The sequence below is a fragment of the Giraffa tippelskirchi genome, chromosome 9 (assembly GCF_054371585.1).
Source record: "Giraffa tippelskirchi isolate mGirTip1 chromosome 9, T2T-mGirTip1v1.2.pri, whole genome shotgun sequence".
NCBI classification, from domain to species: Eukaryota; Metazoa; Chordata; class Mammalia; order Artiodactyla; family Giraffidae; genus Giraffa; species Giraffa tippelskirchi.
In genome coordinates, this window is record NC_137283.1 from 154,815,839 (window position 1) to 154,836,167 (window position 20,329).

Here is a 20,329-nt window from a genome sequence, read left to right on the forward strand (position 1 = left end):
ACTCGATATGCCGGCAAATTTGGAAACCTCAGCAGTGGCCACAGGACTGGAAAAGGGCAGTTTTCGTTCCAATCCCAAAGAAAGGCAATGCCAAAGAATGCTCAAACCACCACACAAATGCACTCATCTCACACGCTAGTAAAGTAATGCTCAAAATTCTCCAAGCCAGGCCTCAGCAATACGTGAACCGTGAACTTCCAGATGTTCAAGCTGGTTTTAGAAAAGGCAGAGGAACCAGAGATCAAATTGCCAATATCCGCTGGATCATCGAAAAAGCAAGAGAGTTCCAGAAAAACATCTATTTCTGCTTTATTGACTATGCCAAAGCCTTTGACTGTGTGGATCACAATAAACTGTGGAAAATTCTGAAAGAGATGGGCATACCATACCATCTGACCTGTCTCTTGAGAAACCTGTATGCAGGTCAGGAAGCAACAGTTAGAAGTGGACATGGAACAACAGACTGGTTCCAAATAGGAAAAGGAGTACGTCAAGGCTGTATATTGTCACCCTGCTTATTTAACTTATATGCAGAGTACATCATGAGAAACGCTGGGCTGGAAGAAACACAAGCTGGAATCAAGATTGCCAGGAGAAATATCAATAACCTCAGATATGTGGATGACACCACCCTTATGGCAGAAAGTGAAGAAGAACTAAAAAGCCTCTTAAAGAAAGTGAAAGAGGAGAGTGAAAAAGTTGGCTTAAAGCTCAACATTCAGAAAACTAAGATCATGGCATCTGGTCCCATCACTTCATGGGAAATAGATGGGGAAACAGTGGAAACAGTGTCAGACTTTATTTTTGGGGGCTCCAAAATCACTGCTGATGGTGACTGCAGCCATGAAATTAAAAGACGCTTACTCCTTGGAAGGAAGGTTATGGCCAACCTAGATAGCATATTTAAAAGCAGAGACATTACTTTGCCAACAAAAGTCCGTCTAGTCAAGGCTATGGTTTTTCCAGTGGTCATGTATGGATGTGAGAGTTGGACGGTGAAGAAAGCTGAGCGCCGAAGAATTGATGCTTTTGAACTGTGGTGTTGGAGAAGACTCTTGAGAGTCCCTTGGACTGCAAGGAGATCCAATCAATCCATCCCAAAAGAGATCAATCCTGGGTGTTCATTGGAAGGACTGATGTTGAAGCTGAAACTCCAATACTTTGGCCACCTCATGCAAAGGGTTGACTCATTGGAAAAGACCCTAATGCTGGGTAGGATTGGGGGCAGGAGGAGAAGGGGATGACAGAGGATGAGATGGTTGGATGGCATCACCAACTTGATGGACATGGGTTTGGGTAGACTCCGGGAGTTGGTAATGGACAGGGAGGCCTGGCGTGCTGCAGTTCATGGGGTTGCAAAGAGTCGGACACGACTGAGCGACTGAACTGAACTGAGTCTCCCAAGGCAACAGAAATAAAAACAAAAATAAACAAATGGGATCTAATCAAATTTACAACCTTTTGCATAGCAAAGGAAATCATAAACAAAACAAAATACAACCTACAGAATGGGAGAAAATATTTGCAAACAATGCAACTGACAGGACTTAATTTAGAAAATATACAAACAGCTCATACAACTCAACAACAAAAAACCCAGTCAAAAATGGGCAGAAGACCTAAATAGACATTTCTACAAAGACAAACAGATGGCCAACAGGTACAAGAAAAGATGCCCAATATTGCTAGTTATTAGAGAAATGCAAAACTACAATGGGTACTACTTCACATTGGTCAGAAGAGCCATCATTAAAAAGACTACAAAGAAAAAATGCTCAAGAGGGTGTGGAGAAAAGGGATCCCTTCTATCCAGTTGGTGGGAATGTAACCTGGTGCAGTCACTGTGGAAAACAGTATGGAGGTTCCTTGGAAAATTAAAAACAGAATTACCAAATGATCCAGCAAACTCACTCCTGGACACTTATGCAGACAAAACTAATTCAAAAAGATACACGTCCCCTAATGTTTTTAGTGGCACTATTCACAATACCAAGACGTGAAACAACCTAAATGTCCATCGACAAATGAATGGATAAAGATGTGGTACATATATACAATAGAATATCGTTGTTGTTCAGTCCAACTAAGTCCAACTCTTTGTGATCCCATGGACTGCAGTCTGCAGGCTCCTCTGTCCATCGGGTTCTCCAGGCAAGAATACCGGAGTAGGCTGCCATTTCCTTCTCTACAATGGAATATTACTCAGCTATTAAAAAAAAGAAATAATGCCATTTGCAGTAACATGGATGCAACTAGAGATTATCAATACTAAGTGAAATAAGTCAGAAACAGAAAGGCAAATGTCATATGATATCATATATACCTGGAATCTAAAAACAACACAAATGAATTTATCTATGAAACAAACCAAATAATGGACCAGTCAGAGAACAGACTGGTGGCTGCCAGGGAGGAGGAGGTTGGGGAAGCATCAAGTAGGAGGTTGGGGTTAGCAGATATAAGCTTGTATATGTAGGATGGATAAACAAGATCCTACTATATAGCACTGGAGAAGAAAATGGCAACCCACTCCAGTATTCTTGCCTGGGAAATCCCATAGACAGAAAAGTCTGCCAGGTTATAGTTCATGGGGTCACAAAAGAGTCGGATGAGACTCAGTGACTAAATAACTATAAAGCACAGAGACCTATATTCAATATTCTATGAAAAACCATAATGGAACAGCAGAAATCGAAACTGTATAAGTCAACTATATGTCAATAAAAATACTGATTAAAAAATAACAGACTAAAAACATTATAATGAAATACTGAAAATTAGGAGAAATCACATGAAAGATGAACTTAATTTAACTAAATCTCTATATCTTAAGTACATACAAAGGATCCTACATATTACCAAGATCTTTAACTTAATCTGAGAGTAGAGTCAACCAAGCAGAAAGTCATGTGTCATTGCCAAGCTATAAGTGGCACTCTGAGGCACTCCCTTGACCAGAGTGCTCCTGAAGTAATTCTGATCCTCAGGCACTTTCAACCTAATGAATTATCCTGCATGTTTTAACAAAAGCTATTTCTTGGCCAATTTCTACCTTCCATTCTTTGTTGTCCTTCCTTTCTTCAGTTTTTCTCAGTAAAAAAGAGAAGTGCTTCTCTCCTTTATCTTTTTTCCCCTCCTTCTCATCCACCTTAGCATCACACCTTAAGAAATGCTCTCATAGCACTGAAGTGTTGGCACCTAACTAAAAGGAGCCTTACAGGTAAGCCATCTATAAACTTGCATTGTGTTAAGTGCCCTAGACTCAAAACAAAACTTGGTTCTTGAAGTCCTTAGTAAAAAAACAAACAACAGCCAGATGCAATCCATGAACTTATCAAGTTAACATGTAAGAGAGTAAAATCAATGAAAATAAGCAAATCGAAAGAACAATGGGGGGAAAAGATAGTTAGGGAGTTTGGTATCGACACATACACACTGCAGTATTTAAAGTGGATAACCACAAGGTCCCCCTACTGTATATCACAGGGAACTCTGCTCAATGTTACTGGCAGCCTGGATGGGAGGGGAGTTGGGGAAAATGGATACATGTATATATGTATAGCTGATGATACATGTATATATGTATGGCTGAGTGCCTTTGCTATCCACCTGAAACTATTACAACATTGTTATTGGTTATTCTCCAATATAAAAAATAAGTTGAAAAAATAAAGTAGGTTACAAAAGGAATAAAGGAAGAGGTGACCCTCTTCCCACATTAAATCTCAGTTCAGGGAACTCAGAGAACCTTGGCTCCAATTCAAAGAACTTTTGCTCTTAGCATCCCCTGGATCTTCTTCTCTAGCTCAATTAAAGCTGAATTCTCTATCCTAACTCTCCTGACTAATTCAGGCAACTGAGGAAGGATGAAAGCACCATCACAAAAGCCATGGAGGAGACATGGACCAAGGCACCTAGCTGTAGATCACTCACACCTCTGGGTCAACAATGTGCCTTGCACATGCTTCTTTATAGTGTTGTGTATTGTAATCATGTATATACAGGTTTCTTTCCCCTGTAACAACAGAGGCCCCTTAAGGGCACCTGTTTCTTATCTACTTTAATATCCCCTGTAGCTGCAACAGTACACAGTAGGTGCTTTATATACGTATCTGACAAGTCAATGAATAAGTAAATGATCAAATGGCATTCAGTTTTCTATGAAGCTGGAAAACTCCTCCTAGCCCATGATATTTGGGGGCCCCTAAAATTTGAAAGGTCCAGAAACTTGCAAAGATTTATTTCACTGATAAGTCAATTATACATGTAAAGCTGGAGAAACACGTGGCTGAAATGCATATGCTGATTAGAGGCTAAACATTTTAAGTTATGGGAATCATCTAGTTTAATCTGTTTAGCCATGGTAGTTTAGCAAAAATAATTGTGTACCTCTGATATTAATATACTTATGGATTATTTTAAGTTACCATGGTTTGCTAAAACTTAATCTGCGACTGAACTGAACTGAATCTGATGAGTTCCAGACAAACTTAGAAAATATAATAACTTAGACATACTACAAAAAAAGGGAGATCTCTCTCTCTATAGGACAGGCTTTTACTGTATAAAAATATTTAATGATAGCATTTACCATTTTCAATGAAGAACATTAAATTTTCTTCTGTAATTATGCTTCACATAATTAAAACAAAACAAATAAGCATACCAAAAACAAAGAGACAGAATTAAAAGCTTATGTTTCACATATGTCAATATATAGAAAGTTATGAAGTAACTAGTAATTAAGATTAAAACAAAACAGCATAAATTTGGTTCTGTGGCATTAATTTACATGCTCTGATAACTTCAACCATGTTTGAAATACTATTTTCCACCTTGACACACACAGCTACATACCAGGAAACTGGTAAAAATACACATTTACCTTCCCTTCCCAAGTTTAAAGTTGCTATTTTTTTGGATTCCCCTTCTGGCTTATGTGTCAGTCAATGACACACCAAGTCCCCCTGTTCTTTAAGAGGTCTACTTTTTCCAGGATGACTCTGTAGCTCGAGCTTTCCCTTTCCACTCCCCACTGCAGAAGGAATGAATGCTGCTGTTCACAGCTTTATGTGAAGGCCCTGAGCAATTATGGAAGCAAAAAAATGTTGTACAAACAGAAATGACAGTATGATTATGGACAGCAGCCATTTCAACACCTAATGATAATCAGCAATGACACAGAAAGACCTCGTAATCAACTACTAATAGAAGAAAATATTTGCATTATCATAATAATATTTGGGAATGACAAAAGGGTGGGACAGATCACTATTACAGCCCTTTAGGAACAACACTGGTGCCTGTTACACCTCAGAACTCTGGGAGTGTTGCCTCGTATTGACCTCAAAGGCACCACTGACTATCTATGCAGGCACTTAGTGACAGCCAAATGAGGATTCTTACAGACACTCAAATTGTTCAACCATTTTCACTCCTATATTTTTCCAAAATGAGACATAAGTAAGCTTTGAGTAAAAAGCATTCATTAAGTAAGGTTGTAAAAGAAGAAAACCAAACTACAATAAAGGAAGCATACAAAGTATGTAGATTGTGAGAGCTTGACATAGTACCAGTCCTAGAGATGTTAGAGCCTGCAGCCAACATACCGAATTATATCATTTTTACTCAGTGTTGGAAGTAATCACAGCTGGTTTCCAAGAGAGAACATGTGCTTTTCTGGTATTAAGTTCTATAAAGGGTACAAGGAAGAAATAGAGAATCCCTTTGATAAAACTAAGAAAACAAATGCAGAAGTGTTCTTCACAGTCACCTAAAAATCCCTCTCCTCTTACAAGTCGAATACTTAGTGAATGCTGTCCTGCACATATGTGTCAGCGGGTGGTGGTGGAGGCTAAGCTATGGTCTTAACTAGGTAGTTTGCTCGTGATCTAATTTGATGAGGAAACAATTTTTGCAATTTCTAGAACATATGCCCATTTATAAATTCCTTCAGGGCAAAAAACTAACAGCCATTTTATATGTTTTACAGCACGTTCTCAAGGTGAGGGACTCATGACAGCCAACCCTGTACAGTGGGCTAAGCACTGATTACACAGCCCAGTAATATCACCTTCTTTCTAACCTGCCACACACTGCCTTTTCATACTGTTCATGGGGTTCTCGAGGCAAGAATACTGAAGTGATTTGCCACTCGCTTCTCCAGCGGACCACGGTTTTTCAGAAATCTCCACCGTGACCCGGCTGTTTTGGGTGGCCCTGTATGGCATGGCTTATAGCTTCACTGAGTTACACAAGGCTATTATGATCCATGTGACCATTTTGGTTAGCTTTCTGTGATTGTGGTTTTCATTCTGGAGGCTGTGGGATTGTACTTCTTGCTTCTTCTGTCTGCCCTCTGATGGATGAGGATAAAAGGCTTGTACAAGCTTCCTGAGGGACTGGCTGTGGGGAAAACTGGATCTTGCTCTGGCGGACAGGGCCATGCTCGGTAAATCTTTAATTTTCTGCTCGTGGGGCTGTGCACCCTGCCTGTTAGAGGCAGTCCAGTTCTAGAGTCTATAGGCTCTATGGTAGGGCTAAAGGTGACCTCCAAAAGGACTTACGCCAATACGCACCTCCCAGGACGGCTTTTGCCAGTGTTCCTGCCGACCTGCGCCTCAACAGGAGACCCTCAAACACTCACAGGCAGGTCTGGCTCAGTCTCTCATGGGGTTAACTGCTCCTTTCCCCTGGGACCTGCTGTGCACAAGGTTTTGAATGCACCCTCCAAGAGTCTGCTTTCCCTAGTCCTGTGGAAGTTCTATAATCAAATCCCATAGGCCTGCAAAGTCAGATTCCCTGGGGATTACCATTCCCTTTGCCCGATTCCCAGGTTGGGAAGCCTGATGTGGGGCCTAGACCATTCCCAACAGTCTAAGAACTTCTTTGGTATTATTGTTCTCCAGTTTGTGGGTTGGAGGTTCATAAAAATGTAAGGAGGTGATAACAAAAACTATCCCCCCAAAAAAGAAATGCAAGAAGGCAAAAATGGTTGTCTGAGATAGCTTTACAAATAGCTGAGAAGAAAAAGGCAAAGGAGAAAGGGAAAGATACATTCAACTGAATGCAGAGTTCCAGAGAATAACAAGGAGAGATAGAGAGCCTTAAGTGAAAAATGCAAAGAAACAGGGAAAACAATAGAATAGGAAAGACTAGAGAGATCTCTTCAAGAAAACTGGAGATACCAAGGAATGGTTCATGAAAAAGATGGGCACAATGAAGGACAGAAACAGTATGGATCTAACAGAAGCAGAAGATATAAAGACAAGGTGGCAAGAATACACAGAAGAACTATACAATGAAGGTCTTAATGACCCAGATAACCATGATGGTGTGATCACTTACCTAGAGTCAGACATCCTGAAGTGTGAAATCAAGTAGCCCTTAGGAAGCATTACAACAAACAAAGCTAGTGGAAGTGATAGAATTCCAATTGAGCTATTTCAAATCCTAAAAGATGATGCTGTTTAAGTGCTGCATCCAATATGCCAGCAAATTTAGAAAACTCAGAGGTGGCCCTGGAGAAGGAAATGGCAACCCACTCTAGTCTTCTTGCCTGGAAAATCCCCTGGAGGGAGGAGCCTGGTGGGCTACAGTCCACCATGGGGATGCAAACAGTTGCACCTGACTGAGAGACTGAGCACGACAGTGGCCGCAGGACTGAAAAAGGCCAGCTTTCATTCCAATCCCAAAAGGGCAATGCCACAGAATGTTCAAACTACCACACAACTGCATTCATTTCACATGGCAGCAAGATCATCCTCCAAATCCTTCAAGCTAGACTTCAACAGTACATGAAACGAGACCTTCCAGATGTACAAGCTTGATTTAGAAAAGGCAGAAGAGCCAGGGATCAAATTGCCAACATCTGCTGGATCAAAGAAAAAGCAAGGGAATTCCAGAAAAACATCTACTTCTGCTTCACTGACTACACTAAAGCCTTTGACTGTATGGATCACAAACTGGAAAATTCTTAAAGAGATGGGAATACCAGACCACTTTACCTGCCTCCTGAGAAATCTGTATGCAGGTCAAGAAGCCACAGTTAGAATCGGACATGGAACAATGGATTGATTAAAAATTAGGAAAGATGTACATCAAGGCTGCCTATTGTCACCCTGCTTATTTACCATTTATGCAGAGTGTATCATGTGAAATGTCAGGTGGATGAATCACAAGCTGGAATTAAGATTGCCTAGAAAAATATCAATAACCTAAGATACGCAGAACAACCCTGATGGCAGAAAGCAAAGAGGAACTAAAGAGCCTCTTGATGAAAGCATAAGAGAAGAATGAAAAAGCTGGCTTAAAACTCAACATTCAAAAAACAAAGATCATGGCATCCAGTCCCATCATTTCATGGCGAATAGATGGGGGAAAAAGAGGAAACGGGCAGATTTTATTTTCTTGGGCTCCAAAATGACTTAAAAGATGCTTGCTCCTTGGAAGAAAAGCTATGGCAAAACTACAAAGCATATTAAAAAGCAGAGACATCATTTTGCTGACAAAGGTCCATATAGTCAAAGCTATGTTATTTTCCCGTAGTCAGATACATATGAGAGATTGGACCATAAAGAAGACTGAGCACAGAAGAATTGATTTTTTTTTTCAAACTATGGTGCCGGAGAAGACTCTTGAGAGTCCCTTGGACAGCAAGGAGATCAAACCAGTCAATCCTAACGGAAATCAACCCTGAATATTCACTGAAAGACTGACACTGAAGCTCCAATACTTTGGCCATCTGATGCGGAGAGCTGACTCATTGGAAAAGACCCTGATGCTAGGAAAGACTGAGGGCAGGAGGAGAAGGGGACGACAGAGGATGAGATGGTTGGATGGCATCACTGAGTCAACAGACATGAGCTTGGGCAAACTCTGGGAGATAGTAAAGGACAAGGAAGCCTGGCATGCTGCAGTTCATGGGGTCACAAAGAGTTAAGACACAACTGAGTGACTAAACAACAAACAATAAGAACATCGACATGTACAGCAGAAACTCACTCAGACTCATCAAGAGACTAGATGTTTGCTTTAATAAATTTTCTATTCAAGCCAGGGCTTCCTTGGTGGCTCACATGTAAAGCATCTGCCTGCAGTGCAGGAGACCCAGGTTCAATTCCTGTGGGAAGATCCCCCGGAGTAGGTCAACGGCAACCCACTTCAGAATTCCTGACTGGACAACTCCATGAACAGAGGAGCCTGGTGGGCTACAGTCCACTGGTCACTTAGAGTCAGACACAACTGAGCAACTAAGACTTTTTCTACCCAACCAATATAACATTGTTTTAATGTCAACATTAAATGTCAACATTTCTTAAAAATAAACTTACAGATATAAATATTAACTATATTGCACAATTCTCCTAAACTAAGAACAATGAACCCAATTTCAGTCTTTTCTTGATGACTTGGATCACTGTCGACTGTAGAGCAATGGCCTCAATAGTTAGGGATCCTTCCTTATCGTGCTTTCACTTTTTGTAGCTCTTCTGCCACAGTAATAACTGTTACTTCTTGCTGTAGTCAGTGGGTCTGCTTCCAGCACTGGTCTCTGTACTTACTTGCGGTGGACTAGATCACTTTGGCTGTGAAGTCAGCTTTTGCTAACTGGTTGAGTGTTGTCTATGTTATAATTAACTGCGGTCATATCTGCATCAAGTAAGTTACATGTGTAAGTATGTAGTCATCACAACAGGAAGTCCTATTTAAAATTTGCTAGAAAGAATTTCAAACATTTACTACCTCTGATTAAAAACAGGTCCTTTTGTTAGGATGACTAGATTACTTTATATCTCCCTTTGCAAGAGGATGGGGAAGGGGAATAATTGTCAACAGACCAATCTCTTTACATAAATTTCTATCTATCCTTGTAATAACCACAAAGAAAACTAACATTCCCATGCTGCAGATGAGAAAGCTAAAACTAAAACAGGTTCAAAGGCAAGCTCAGGGTAAGTGCCATATATGCTATCTGAACACCATCTATTTATTCTCAATCCCATGAAGTCCATGAAGAAATAATCACTGTTTACCTTATAGAATTCCAGAGGCAATACTAACAATACTCAATGCCTTACTATCTCCAAAATTCCATGAAATAAATACCTAATGGTTAAGAAGAATCCTAGAGCTTCTTACTCTGGTCAAGATGTAATACAGGAGACCAACCGGTTACACTCTTTTACTTTAAACATGAAATAGCCAAAAAAGCTGAGGCAGTATTTAGATGTTGGACAACAGGAAGTGCAGGAAAACCTGCAGATCCAGGAAGCTCTCATTGGCCCATCGGCAAGAAACATGAAGAAAAGGACACCAAGACACATCATGATAAAAAGACTCAAAACCAATGATACAGAAAAAATCGTCAGCTATAAAAAGGACACATTCGAGTCAGTTCTAATGAGATGGATGAACCTAGAGCCTATTATACAGAGTGAAGTAAGTCAGAAAGAGAAAAACAAGTATCATATACTAATGCATATATATGGAATCTAGAAAGACAGTATTGATGAACCTGTTTGCGAGGCAGCACTGGAGACACAGACATAGAGAACACACTTACAGACACAGATGTGGGGAAAGAAGGAGACGGTGAGATGTATGGAGAGAGTAACAGGGAAACATACATCACCATATGTAAAATACACAGCCAGTGGGAATTTGCGGTGTGACTCAGGGAACTCAAACTGGGGCTCTATAACAACCTCGAGAGGTAGGATGGGGAGGGAGGTGCTAGAGGAAGGGGACATATGTATACCTATGGCTGATTCATGTTGATGTTTGGCAGAAATCAACATAATACTGTGAAGCAATTATCCTTCAATTACAAATAAAATTATAAAAAAGAAAAAAATCATAAAAACAGCCGAAGATAAAAGAAGCAAAGAATGACAGATTTCTTGTCAGAAACAACAGGAGTAATAAGAGAGCAGAGCAACCTCTTAAGAGCACTGGAGAGAAACCCCCAAACCTGACAGCATGTTTTTAAACACAAAGGCAAAATAAAACTTTTCCAGACATACAAATGCTGAAATGTATATTATAGAGATCCACACTACAAGAAGTGCTAAAGAAAGCCTTACAAGTAGAAAGAAAATTATAGTAAATAGAAATATAGATGAAGAGCACTTAAAATAGTAACCTCAAAGGTAAATATGTAAGCATTTTTGCTTATTATTAAAGTCTCTTTATCATAGATTTGACTTTTACAACAAAAATAACATTGAATTGTGAACTCCATAACAGATGGAGAAAAATAACAACAGTAGCACAAAAGCCTGGAAGGGAGAGATGCAAGTGTATACTATTTTAAGATCTGTGTGTTGTATGTGAAGTGGTATCATTACTTAAAGATAGGATGTGGTATGTTAATATGTATACTATACAACTTCAATAAACCACTGAAGTAATAAAGAGTTACAGATAACAAACTGTGGTAGACTGAATACTGGCCCCACAAACACCCCTGTCCTAATTCCTGGAACCTGTGACTATGTTATGTCACACAGTAGTAGGCACTCAGTTGAGGTGATTAAAGATTCTGACATGAGGAGATTAGTCTAGATTATCCGAGTGGGCCCAATATAATCACAAGGGTCCTTGTATGAGCGAGGCAGGAGGATTAGGATCAACAGCAGAGATGTAGAAGCAAGAGGTCCATGAGCTAATGATTGCAGATAGATTCTAAAAGCTGATAAAGGCAAGGAATCTACAAACAATAAATGTGGAGAGGGAATGGAGAAAAGGGAACCGCCCCACACTGTTGGTGGGAATGTAAATCGGTACAGTCACTATGGACAAGAGTAAGGAGGTTCTTTAAAAACCTAAAAATAGAGCTACTATATGGCCCAGCAATCCCACTCCTGGGCACATACCTGGAGAATATCATAATTCAAAACGATACATGTACCCCAATACTCATAGCAGCACTATTTACAAGAGTCAGGACATGTAAGCAACCTAAATGTCCATCGACAGAAAAATGGATAAAGATGTGTTGTGTGTGTGTGTGTGTGTGTACACACACACACACACACACACACACACTGGAATATTACTCAGCCATAAAAAAGAACAAAATAATGCCATTTGCCACAACCTGGATGGACCTAGAAATTGTCATATGTAGTAAAGTAAGACAGACACAGGAAGACAAATATATGATATTGCTTATATGTGGAACCTAAAAAAGAGGGGTACAAAAAAAACTTATTTTCAAAACAGAAGTAGAGTCATGATGGTATCCATAGAAAATAAACTTAAGAGTCTACCAGAGGATAAAGAGGAGGTATAAATTGGGATTCTGGGATTGACATATACATACTACTTTACGTAAAATAGGTAGCTGATAAGAACCTGCTATATATAGCACAGGGAACTCTAAATACTCCATGATGACCTATATGGGAAAAGAATGAAAAGAACGAGTGGATATATGTATAATTGATTCACTTTGTTGTACATGTGAAATGAACACAACATTGTAAATCAACTATACTTCAATAAAAATGTTTTTAAAAAGGCAAGGAAACAGTTTCTCCCCTGAAGCCTCCAAAGGATGCAGCTCTGACCTTGCTTTTAGACTTCTAACCCCCGAGAACTATAACAGAATAAATGTGTCATTTTAGGTTGCTGAATTTGTGGTAATTTGTTACAGCAGCAATAGAAAACTAATACATAAGGCAAAGATGACCAGATTGGTGGGGAAAGTGCAAGACCCACTACACAATGGCTAGAAGAAACACATTTTAAATATAAAAACACAATTAGGCAAATTGGAAAAGATACACCACTCTAATGCTAATCAAGAGAGCTGAAATGGCTATATTAATATCAGACAAAGTAGATTTCAAAGTAACGAACATTACCAGGGGTAATGAAGATCATTTCAAAATGATAAAGACGACAACCGTCACAGAGATACAACAATCCTAAATGTTGATGTACCCAGTAACAGTGCTTCAAAATAGACAAAACAAAACCTGATAGGATTATAAGGACAGCCAAATCTGCAATTAAGAATTCAAGATTTGAATACCTTTCGCTTTCTTAATGCTACAACATTAAGAGAAAGAAACCCCAGATGCCCAATGCTAGTTTGATGAGCCAGAGAAAGCCTCAGTGTTCCCATGAAGTGAAAGTTGCTCAGCCGTGTCTGATTCTTTGTGACCCTATGGACTGCAGCCTGCCAGGCTCCTCTGTCCATGGGATTCTCCAGGCAAGGATACTGGAGTAGGTTGCCATTTCCTCCTCCAAGGGATCTTCCTGACCCAGGGATCAAACCTGTGTTTTGTGAGGCTCCTGCATTAGCATGTGGATTCTTTACCAATGAACCACCTGGGAAGCTCTGCTCAAGGCATGGGGATGATAATTTCATTGATTACCTACATCAAAAACTGTACTGAGTGCCTACTAAGACAAGGCATTCATTTAAACCATAACAATCCTATGAGCAAACTGAGGCACAGTGAGAGTTACCTGCCCAAAGTCATAAAAATAGTAAATAGTAGTGCCAGACATCAAACACAGGTCATTTGACACTAAGAGTCTGTTCTTCACTATGAAGCTTTCACGTACTAGACATGTTTTCTTACAACATGCTAACAGTGAAAAACCTGTATGTTATCACTATGTTCTTTTCCCTAGGCTGCCTCGTGATATTTTTGTGATATTTTAAAAACTTGAATTAAGCTACAAATGACATACTTTCAGCTAGCAGACATTTTATAAATTATTACAATTTCTTTAAAAAGTAATTCTATTAGCTTAGATATCACTAAAATGGAATCCTTAAAATAGACCACTCTGCCTTTACTCAGTTTTATGATTAATTTAGTACCTCTAAAAGAAAGTGGTTTTACATATCAAAACATTCTTTACAAGAAAAAGAAGTCTATCTGATATTTTAGTACCCAACATTTCTTTTTAAGGAAAATTCCTTTCCTGCATATGCAACACTAAAAATTAATTTTGCTTCTTCTACAGAAACAGAAGTCAAATATACATTTCCTGCACAGCAATTTATCTTGAAATCAATCTTTATATTTAGGAAAAAAGCACAAAACTTTGAATCAATGATACACAATTATTCGGTTTCACCATTAAATAACACGTTTAATCAGCTAATTAGATATCTACAAAGAGTCAACCTTTCTATCTCCATGTGAAACATTACTGAACACCTGGTATGTGCCAGGCACTCTTATATGTTGTAGAGATACAGCAGGGAACAAAACAGACAAAAATATCTACCCTCATGGCACTTACATTCCAGAGGGGTGAAGGAGTGTTAGTCGCTCAGTTGTGTCTGACTCTTTGCAACCTTGTGGACTGTAGCCAAACCAGGCTTCTCTGTCCATGGGGTTTTCCAGGCAAGCCTTCTGGAGAGGGGAGCCATTCCCTTCTCCAGAGGATCTTTCCTACCCAGGGATCGAACTCTGGTCTCCTGCATTGGCAGGGTTCTTTACTGTCTGAGCCACCAGGGAAGACCTCAAAGGTGTGCCACTGACAACAAATAAGAACACACAGTGTGTCAGATGATAATAAATGTCATGAGACAGATAAAACAAGGCAGTGCAGGGATGTGGGAGGGGGCAGTGAAAAGGGTGTGGCTGGCTGTTGGTCTGTCTGCAAAAGATCTTTCGTTGAGATCAGAGAGGATATGTAAATTAAGCTGGTGATGTGAAATGTGATTCACCTGCCTGCCTAATGAGAAAGAATTACACATAACAGAGGGTGAGATTTAGGGTTAAGACATCCCTTTAATGGGAAAAGAAGTCAGAAGAGTCTTCTCTATGCCCACAGAAAGGCTAGATGAATAAACCTGCAGGGAACTGTGTAATGTTATTCAGTTTCTTTTTATCATCTTATGCTTCCACCAAAAATAACACTGTTACCACTTCCACCTCCAACTGATACACCATTCTTGAAAGAAACTGGTTCAGAGCAAAAATCACTATTAAATGCCACATTTAATCAAGGAATATTGCACCATATAATAATCCCCAAATAAAGTTATAAATCTGAAACCAATTCTATCAATAAAGGCTGGCAAAATTAGGTGAAACTAAATACATAATCATTTTAAAGCATAAAGGCTGGATACAGCCAAATAATGAGAAGAAAACTCACTGGGTTTTTAAAAATATCCAGAGGCATAAACACAAGCCCTAGATTTTCTCAAATTTTCTCAAACTGTTCTGGCAGAAATTAAACATTTATCCATTAATACACATACAAGTTTTAGAATGTACTAATTTTAAACCAATTTGTCCTCCTATATGAAAGTAACAATGTAGCTAATTTTACTATTCTATTGGACTCAATTAATAAATTGCTACTCTTATGAACCAAAGGCTAAGCCTCTTTCCAAGTTTCAGAATCGCAGAGGGATCAAAGGCCCGTAAGCCATTACGTGTAAGTGCCCCATGAAGAATTCCTTTATAAGATCCCTTATATAACCTGTTCCACTGTATTATACTGTTTTAAACATCTAAGTTTCTCCTCATTTTTAAATCCACCTGCCTCCCTCCATTCTTATCTGTTCTAGCTCTCTTCTAGAGAAGACTGCGGAGAAGGCAATGGTATCCCACTCCAGTACTCTTGCCTGGAAAATCCCATGGACGGAGGAGCCTGGTAGGCTACATTCCATGGGGTCGCTACGAGTCGGACACGACTGAGCGACTTCACTTTCACTTTTCCCTTTCATGCACTGGAGAAGGAAATGGCAACCCACTCCAGTATTCTTGCCTGGAGAATCCTAGGGACGGCGGAGCCTGGTGGGCTGCCATCTATGGGGTCGCACAGAGTCGGACACAACTGAAGTGACTTGGCAGCAGAGAAGACTGAAACAAGATGATCCTCCCCACCACAGCTTTGGAGAGGCAGCTACGAATCTCCTCACTCAAGGCTTCTCTTCCACTGAAATACAACCAGTTTCTTCAAACACTTCTCATAGGACATCACCTACTGTTTTAAAGATACATTTACCATTTCATTCCGGCTTTCCCCGTGGCTCAGTGGGAAAGAATCTGCCTGTCAATGTAGGAGACTCAGGTTTGATGGCTGGGTCAGGAAGATCCCCTGGAGAAGGAAATGGCAACCCACTCCAGTATTCTTGCCTGGGAAATCCCACGGACAGAGAAGCCTGCTGGGCTATAGTCCACGGGGTTGCAAAAAAGTCGGACATGACTTAGTGACTAAAGAACAACAACGATCATTTTATTCAAACCTCATTTTAAACCTATGGCACAATTTAATTTCTTCACTTAAAAAATCCTTATACAAATGCCTAAGCTTAATGATTAGTTTCTCTCAATGAGGTCTCTATCTTCTCTATCTTGTGCTTGTAGAAATGATTTTCTGAATTTAAAGGAGGTTCTCAGAAGCCATGCCAATAACTGAGACACTGTTAGCATTTCTTAGTTTTACTTATTTTTGAAGGAATGGGGTGCCATGGCATGCACAGCTATTAGACAAAAAAGGTCACACAATTAGCTTGCTTAGCATCAATGCATAAAACTGGTTTATTCAAGCTGCGGCCAACAATTCATGTGAGGATGGTGGTTAGAAATGCAGATTCCCAGACCACTCCTAGACCACTGGAATCAGAATCTCTGGAATGAGGTCTGGACAACTGCAGTTTGAGGAGCAAACTGTAGAAGTCTTATATACCCTGGGGTTTAAGAATCGTGGCCTGAAGATTTAAACTGGGTTTTTGCCTCTTAAGTAAGATACTTTCAGCAACTCACCTGTAATCCAGGAATAAATCGACTATCCTTTTCAACCACCAGAAGTTCAGCAACACCGGCGTTGAGAATGGATCTTGTGATTCCCCCAGGCCCAGGGCCCACTTCATATACATAAGCATTTGTCAGATTGCCAGCTTTCCTTACAATTTTATCTAGAGAAAAGAAAAGCTTGAATTGATTACCTTGGCAAATGTCAACATATGAAATCCAAAATGAAAAATAATCTACACAAATTCTTATCAGCCATTACTCAACCAACTAATCTTCTATGTACAGTATTTATCAGATTATTTAACTCAGCCTAAACCAATGTATAGTAGCCATTCAATAGTCTACCATGTAACTGTTGAATTCTACCAGACCCTTAATAAAAATAGTTACCACGACAAATTTCCTTAACTTAAATAAACATGGTGTTTTCTGACAGCTTCCTTGGTGACGCAGTGGTAAAGAAGCTGCCTGCCAATGCAGGAGATGCAAGAGATGCAAGAGATGAGGGTTCAATCTCTGGGTTGGAAAGATCCCCTGGAGAAGGAAATGGCAACCCACGCCAGTTTTCTTGCCTGGAAAATCCCATGGACAATGGAGCCTGGTGGACTACAGTCCACGGGATTGCAGGGAGTCAGACGTGACTGAGTACACACGCACGCAAGCATGTGCACACGTGGTATCTTTCACCTGTTTCTCCGCCAAATCAATATAAGAAGTGACGGAAAAATACAAACCACTTCTCTACAGCTGTTGAATATCAATTATGTGAATAAGCAAGGCGAGCTTCACATTCAGAATTTCCAATGTTGCGAGTTAGAAATTCAGAAGCAGAAAGTGCTGGCAGTATTCACTTTTATCTACAAACATCCAGCTGGTGGTCAATACGGCAATGGTACCAAGTTCCCAGCTAACAGGACTTGCAGAAATTGGGATTCTTGGTTATTTTTAGGAAAAAGTTAAAATTTAGCAGTGAAGGTTTTTTTGAGCTTTGCAAACATGCAAGCTGATATGAGAAAATTAATTTTTTAATCAATCTAAGTTAGCAGACCTTACGAAAGGTTGGGAAAGCACATTACTGAGGATTCACTGCAACACACCTTCTGGAAAAACACAACGGACTAATCTTGTTGACTGAGATGTTAAAATCCAAACAACTGGGCCTCTTGGGATGGTGGAAATTCAGCCACTGAAAACACACTAGCACTTTACACTGTTCACTGATAGCGTACAGCCTCATTTTTGCTTGTTACTGATAACCTACCTTTGTAAGGCAAAAACAATCTCTCAATTATCCAAGAATAGTTTTCTTTTCAATGGGTGCCAGGAGAAAAGTAGCATATGCTGACCACGTTACAGGTGTTTAACATGCTCTCTCACAGCAAATCCTTACAACTCATTAACGAAGAACTGTCCTGTGCTAAGTCACTTCAGTAGCATCTGATTCTGCGATCCCAAGGACTGCAGCCTGCCAGGCTCCTCTGACCATAGAATTTTCCAGGCAGAATACTGGAGTGCATTTCCATGCCCTTCTCCAGGGGATCTTCCCAACCCAGGGATTGAACTCACGTCTCTTATAAAGTCTCCTGATTTGGCAGGCAGGTTCTTTACCAGTAACGCCACCTGTGAAGCCCTAACTTAAGAATTACTACCCCATTTTAACTTCTCTGAACTTTCCAGTTTCTGCATCTATTATTTTATTTGAGTGAGGTTACCTAGAAAACAAATGGACACCAGCTCAGGTATAAGTTCTAAAAGCCAACTCTTCCTCCACGAAAGACCACTGGCTCTCAGAGGGAACAGAGATGCTGCATTAAGCACAGGTATTACAGAGTGATTTTAATAGTCTTTTTTTTTTTTTAATGGAAAGCTACGACAGTAGATAGGACAGTCTTTTCACCCTAAACTTTTCAGAAACATTCAAACACAATTGGATATCAAAGAGCACTGTCAATTCACTACACCTGGGGTTTCATCTTGCTTTGTTCACACCTGAGCTTCTCACCTCACAGAAGTACCTAATTTGTCTTCACTTTGGTTCCTGTAGAAGAGGGAACAATAGTATCTAGATTCTGGAATTGATTCCTGAAGGTGAATAAAGACTCACATGGGAAAGGGCATATGAAAGATTTTTTCTCAATATAAAGACCTCTATTTTCAGTCCTGGGAACGGTGCTTTATATCTAGAATGCCCCTAATGACTACCCGAAAAGGCTGGCTTTAGTTATTGTTCAGTCAGTTCAGTCCTATCAGACTGCATGGACTGCAGCACGCCAGGCTTCCCTGTCCATCACCAACTCCAGGAGCCTATTCAAACTCCATTGAGTCGGTGATGCCACCAACCATCTCAGGACCAAAGAATTTTCGAGGTGGATGACCTTTTAAAGCTCTTGTGGTAGAGCTCTCGCCCAATAAGAAAACTGAAAACGGTGTTTTTTTTTTTTTTTTTTTTACCGTGTTACATCGCTATTGGCCTGCCCACACTGCTACTCTATGTTCAAAAAATAAAACCACCCATCCCTGCTTTTGGACTGTACTTCATAACTTTCGAAATGTGATTTACTGACTCAGTTTCTGAAGAGGGGCCAAACAGAATGAAATATCAAAACCTCAGAAATGTTACGTACTCCAACTGTGAACTGCCATATTTCTAATAATCTTTTTCTTGCAGTATCACCTTTCAGAAAGACCAGCACGAAGAAACGGTGGTAGAGGTTAAACGACTATATACATTTGTCAAAATTTATCCAACTGTGCGTTTCAAACAGGTGAATTTTTACTTCATAAAACGTGACTTAGGGAGTGGGAAAGCAAACTGACTAAAATGTAAGCTCCTTGGGGACAGACTTGGCCTTGTTCACTCTCATATCCCACTTCAGCTCTAGCACAAAGAGGCTGGTTTCACGAGTGTTTACAGAATTAATATCTGCACCCTCGAGGGTGAGACTCAACAAGTAAACGTTTAAATATCGAACGCCACTGATACTCTTCCAACTTGTTACCGATAAAGTCCCTGCAAGTTTAACTGCATAAAGAGCCAAACCAGTCAGCACGTGCATGTATTCCTTATTGGTAACACACCAAGATTCGAATTCCACAAACGCCTTTCAGGAGACGCGAAGCCTTCCAAAGCTAAGTTTGCTCGGCGTCCGCACAGCCTGCCTTCCGAAGCCCAAGGCAAACGCCCCTAAGCAAACGACACACTCTACACACCCCCTGGGCGGTGGGGCTCCAGAGTTCTCTCAGAGCAAAGCGGCGGAAGGGTGTGACCTACAGCCACCGCACACTTTTGTGCCTGAACCCCGTCGCCCGCCCGCAGGGTCCGCGCGAAACCCCACCGACCCCACTCCCCCAGGGACGCGGGGGAGACGCCGGGGGAACACTGATAAGCCACCTGTCAGCCTCAAGTCCAAAAGAAAATTCTGCGATAGCTGCTTCACGGCTTGCAGTCTAAACAACTTAATGATTTCTCGAATCGTGGGCAACGGCGGGAGACGGAAAGTGCAGAGCGTCCGGGAGGAAGCCATGAACCGCGGCGTGACGGCAGAGGACTCACGCCGGACTTTCCTCCAAGGCTCCTCAAGTGAAGG

General features: G+C 40.4%; 1 protein-coding gene across 8 annotated transcripts in view; it reads right to left on the reverse strand.

Moving 5' to 3' along the window:
* TFB1M (transcription factor B1, mitochondrial) overlaps window positions 1-20,320 on the reverse strand; it is an 80,734-nt gene extending 60,414 nt beyond the window's left edge. For all 8 annotated transcript variants that reach the window (XR_014065157.1, XR_014065156.1, XR_014065158.1 and 5 more), the window contains exons 1-2: window positions 20,134-20,320; window positions 16,752-16,903 (exon numbers count right to left, since the gene is read on the reverse strand). Coding sequence is in view for 5 of the 8 variants with exons in the window: in XM_081529232.1 (XP_081385358.1) it covers window positions 16,752-16,903; window positions 20,134-20,266 (285 nt within the window). In the remaining 3 variants the exon portion in view is untranslated. The remainder of the gene's footprint in view (window positions 1-16,751; window positions 16,904-20,133) is intronic.
* Window positions 20,321-20,329: the final 9 nt, after the last annotated feature.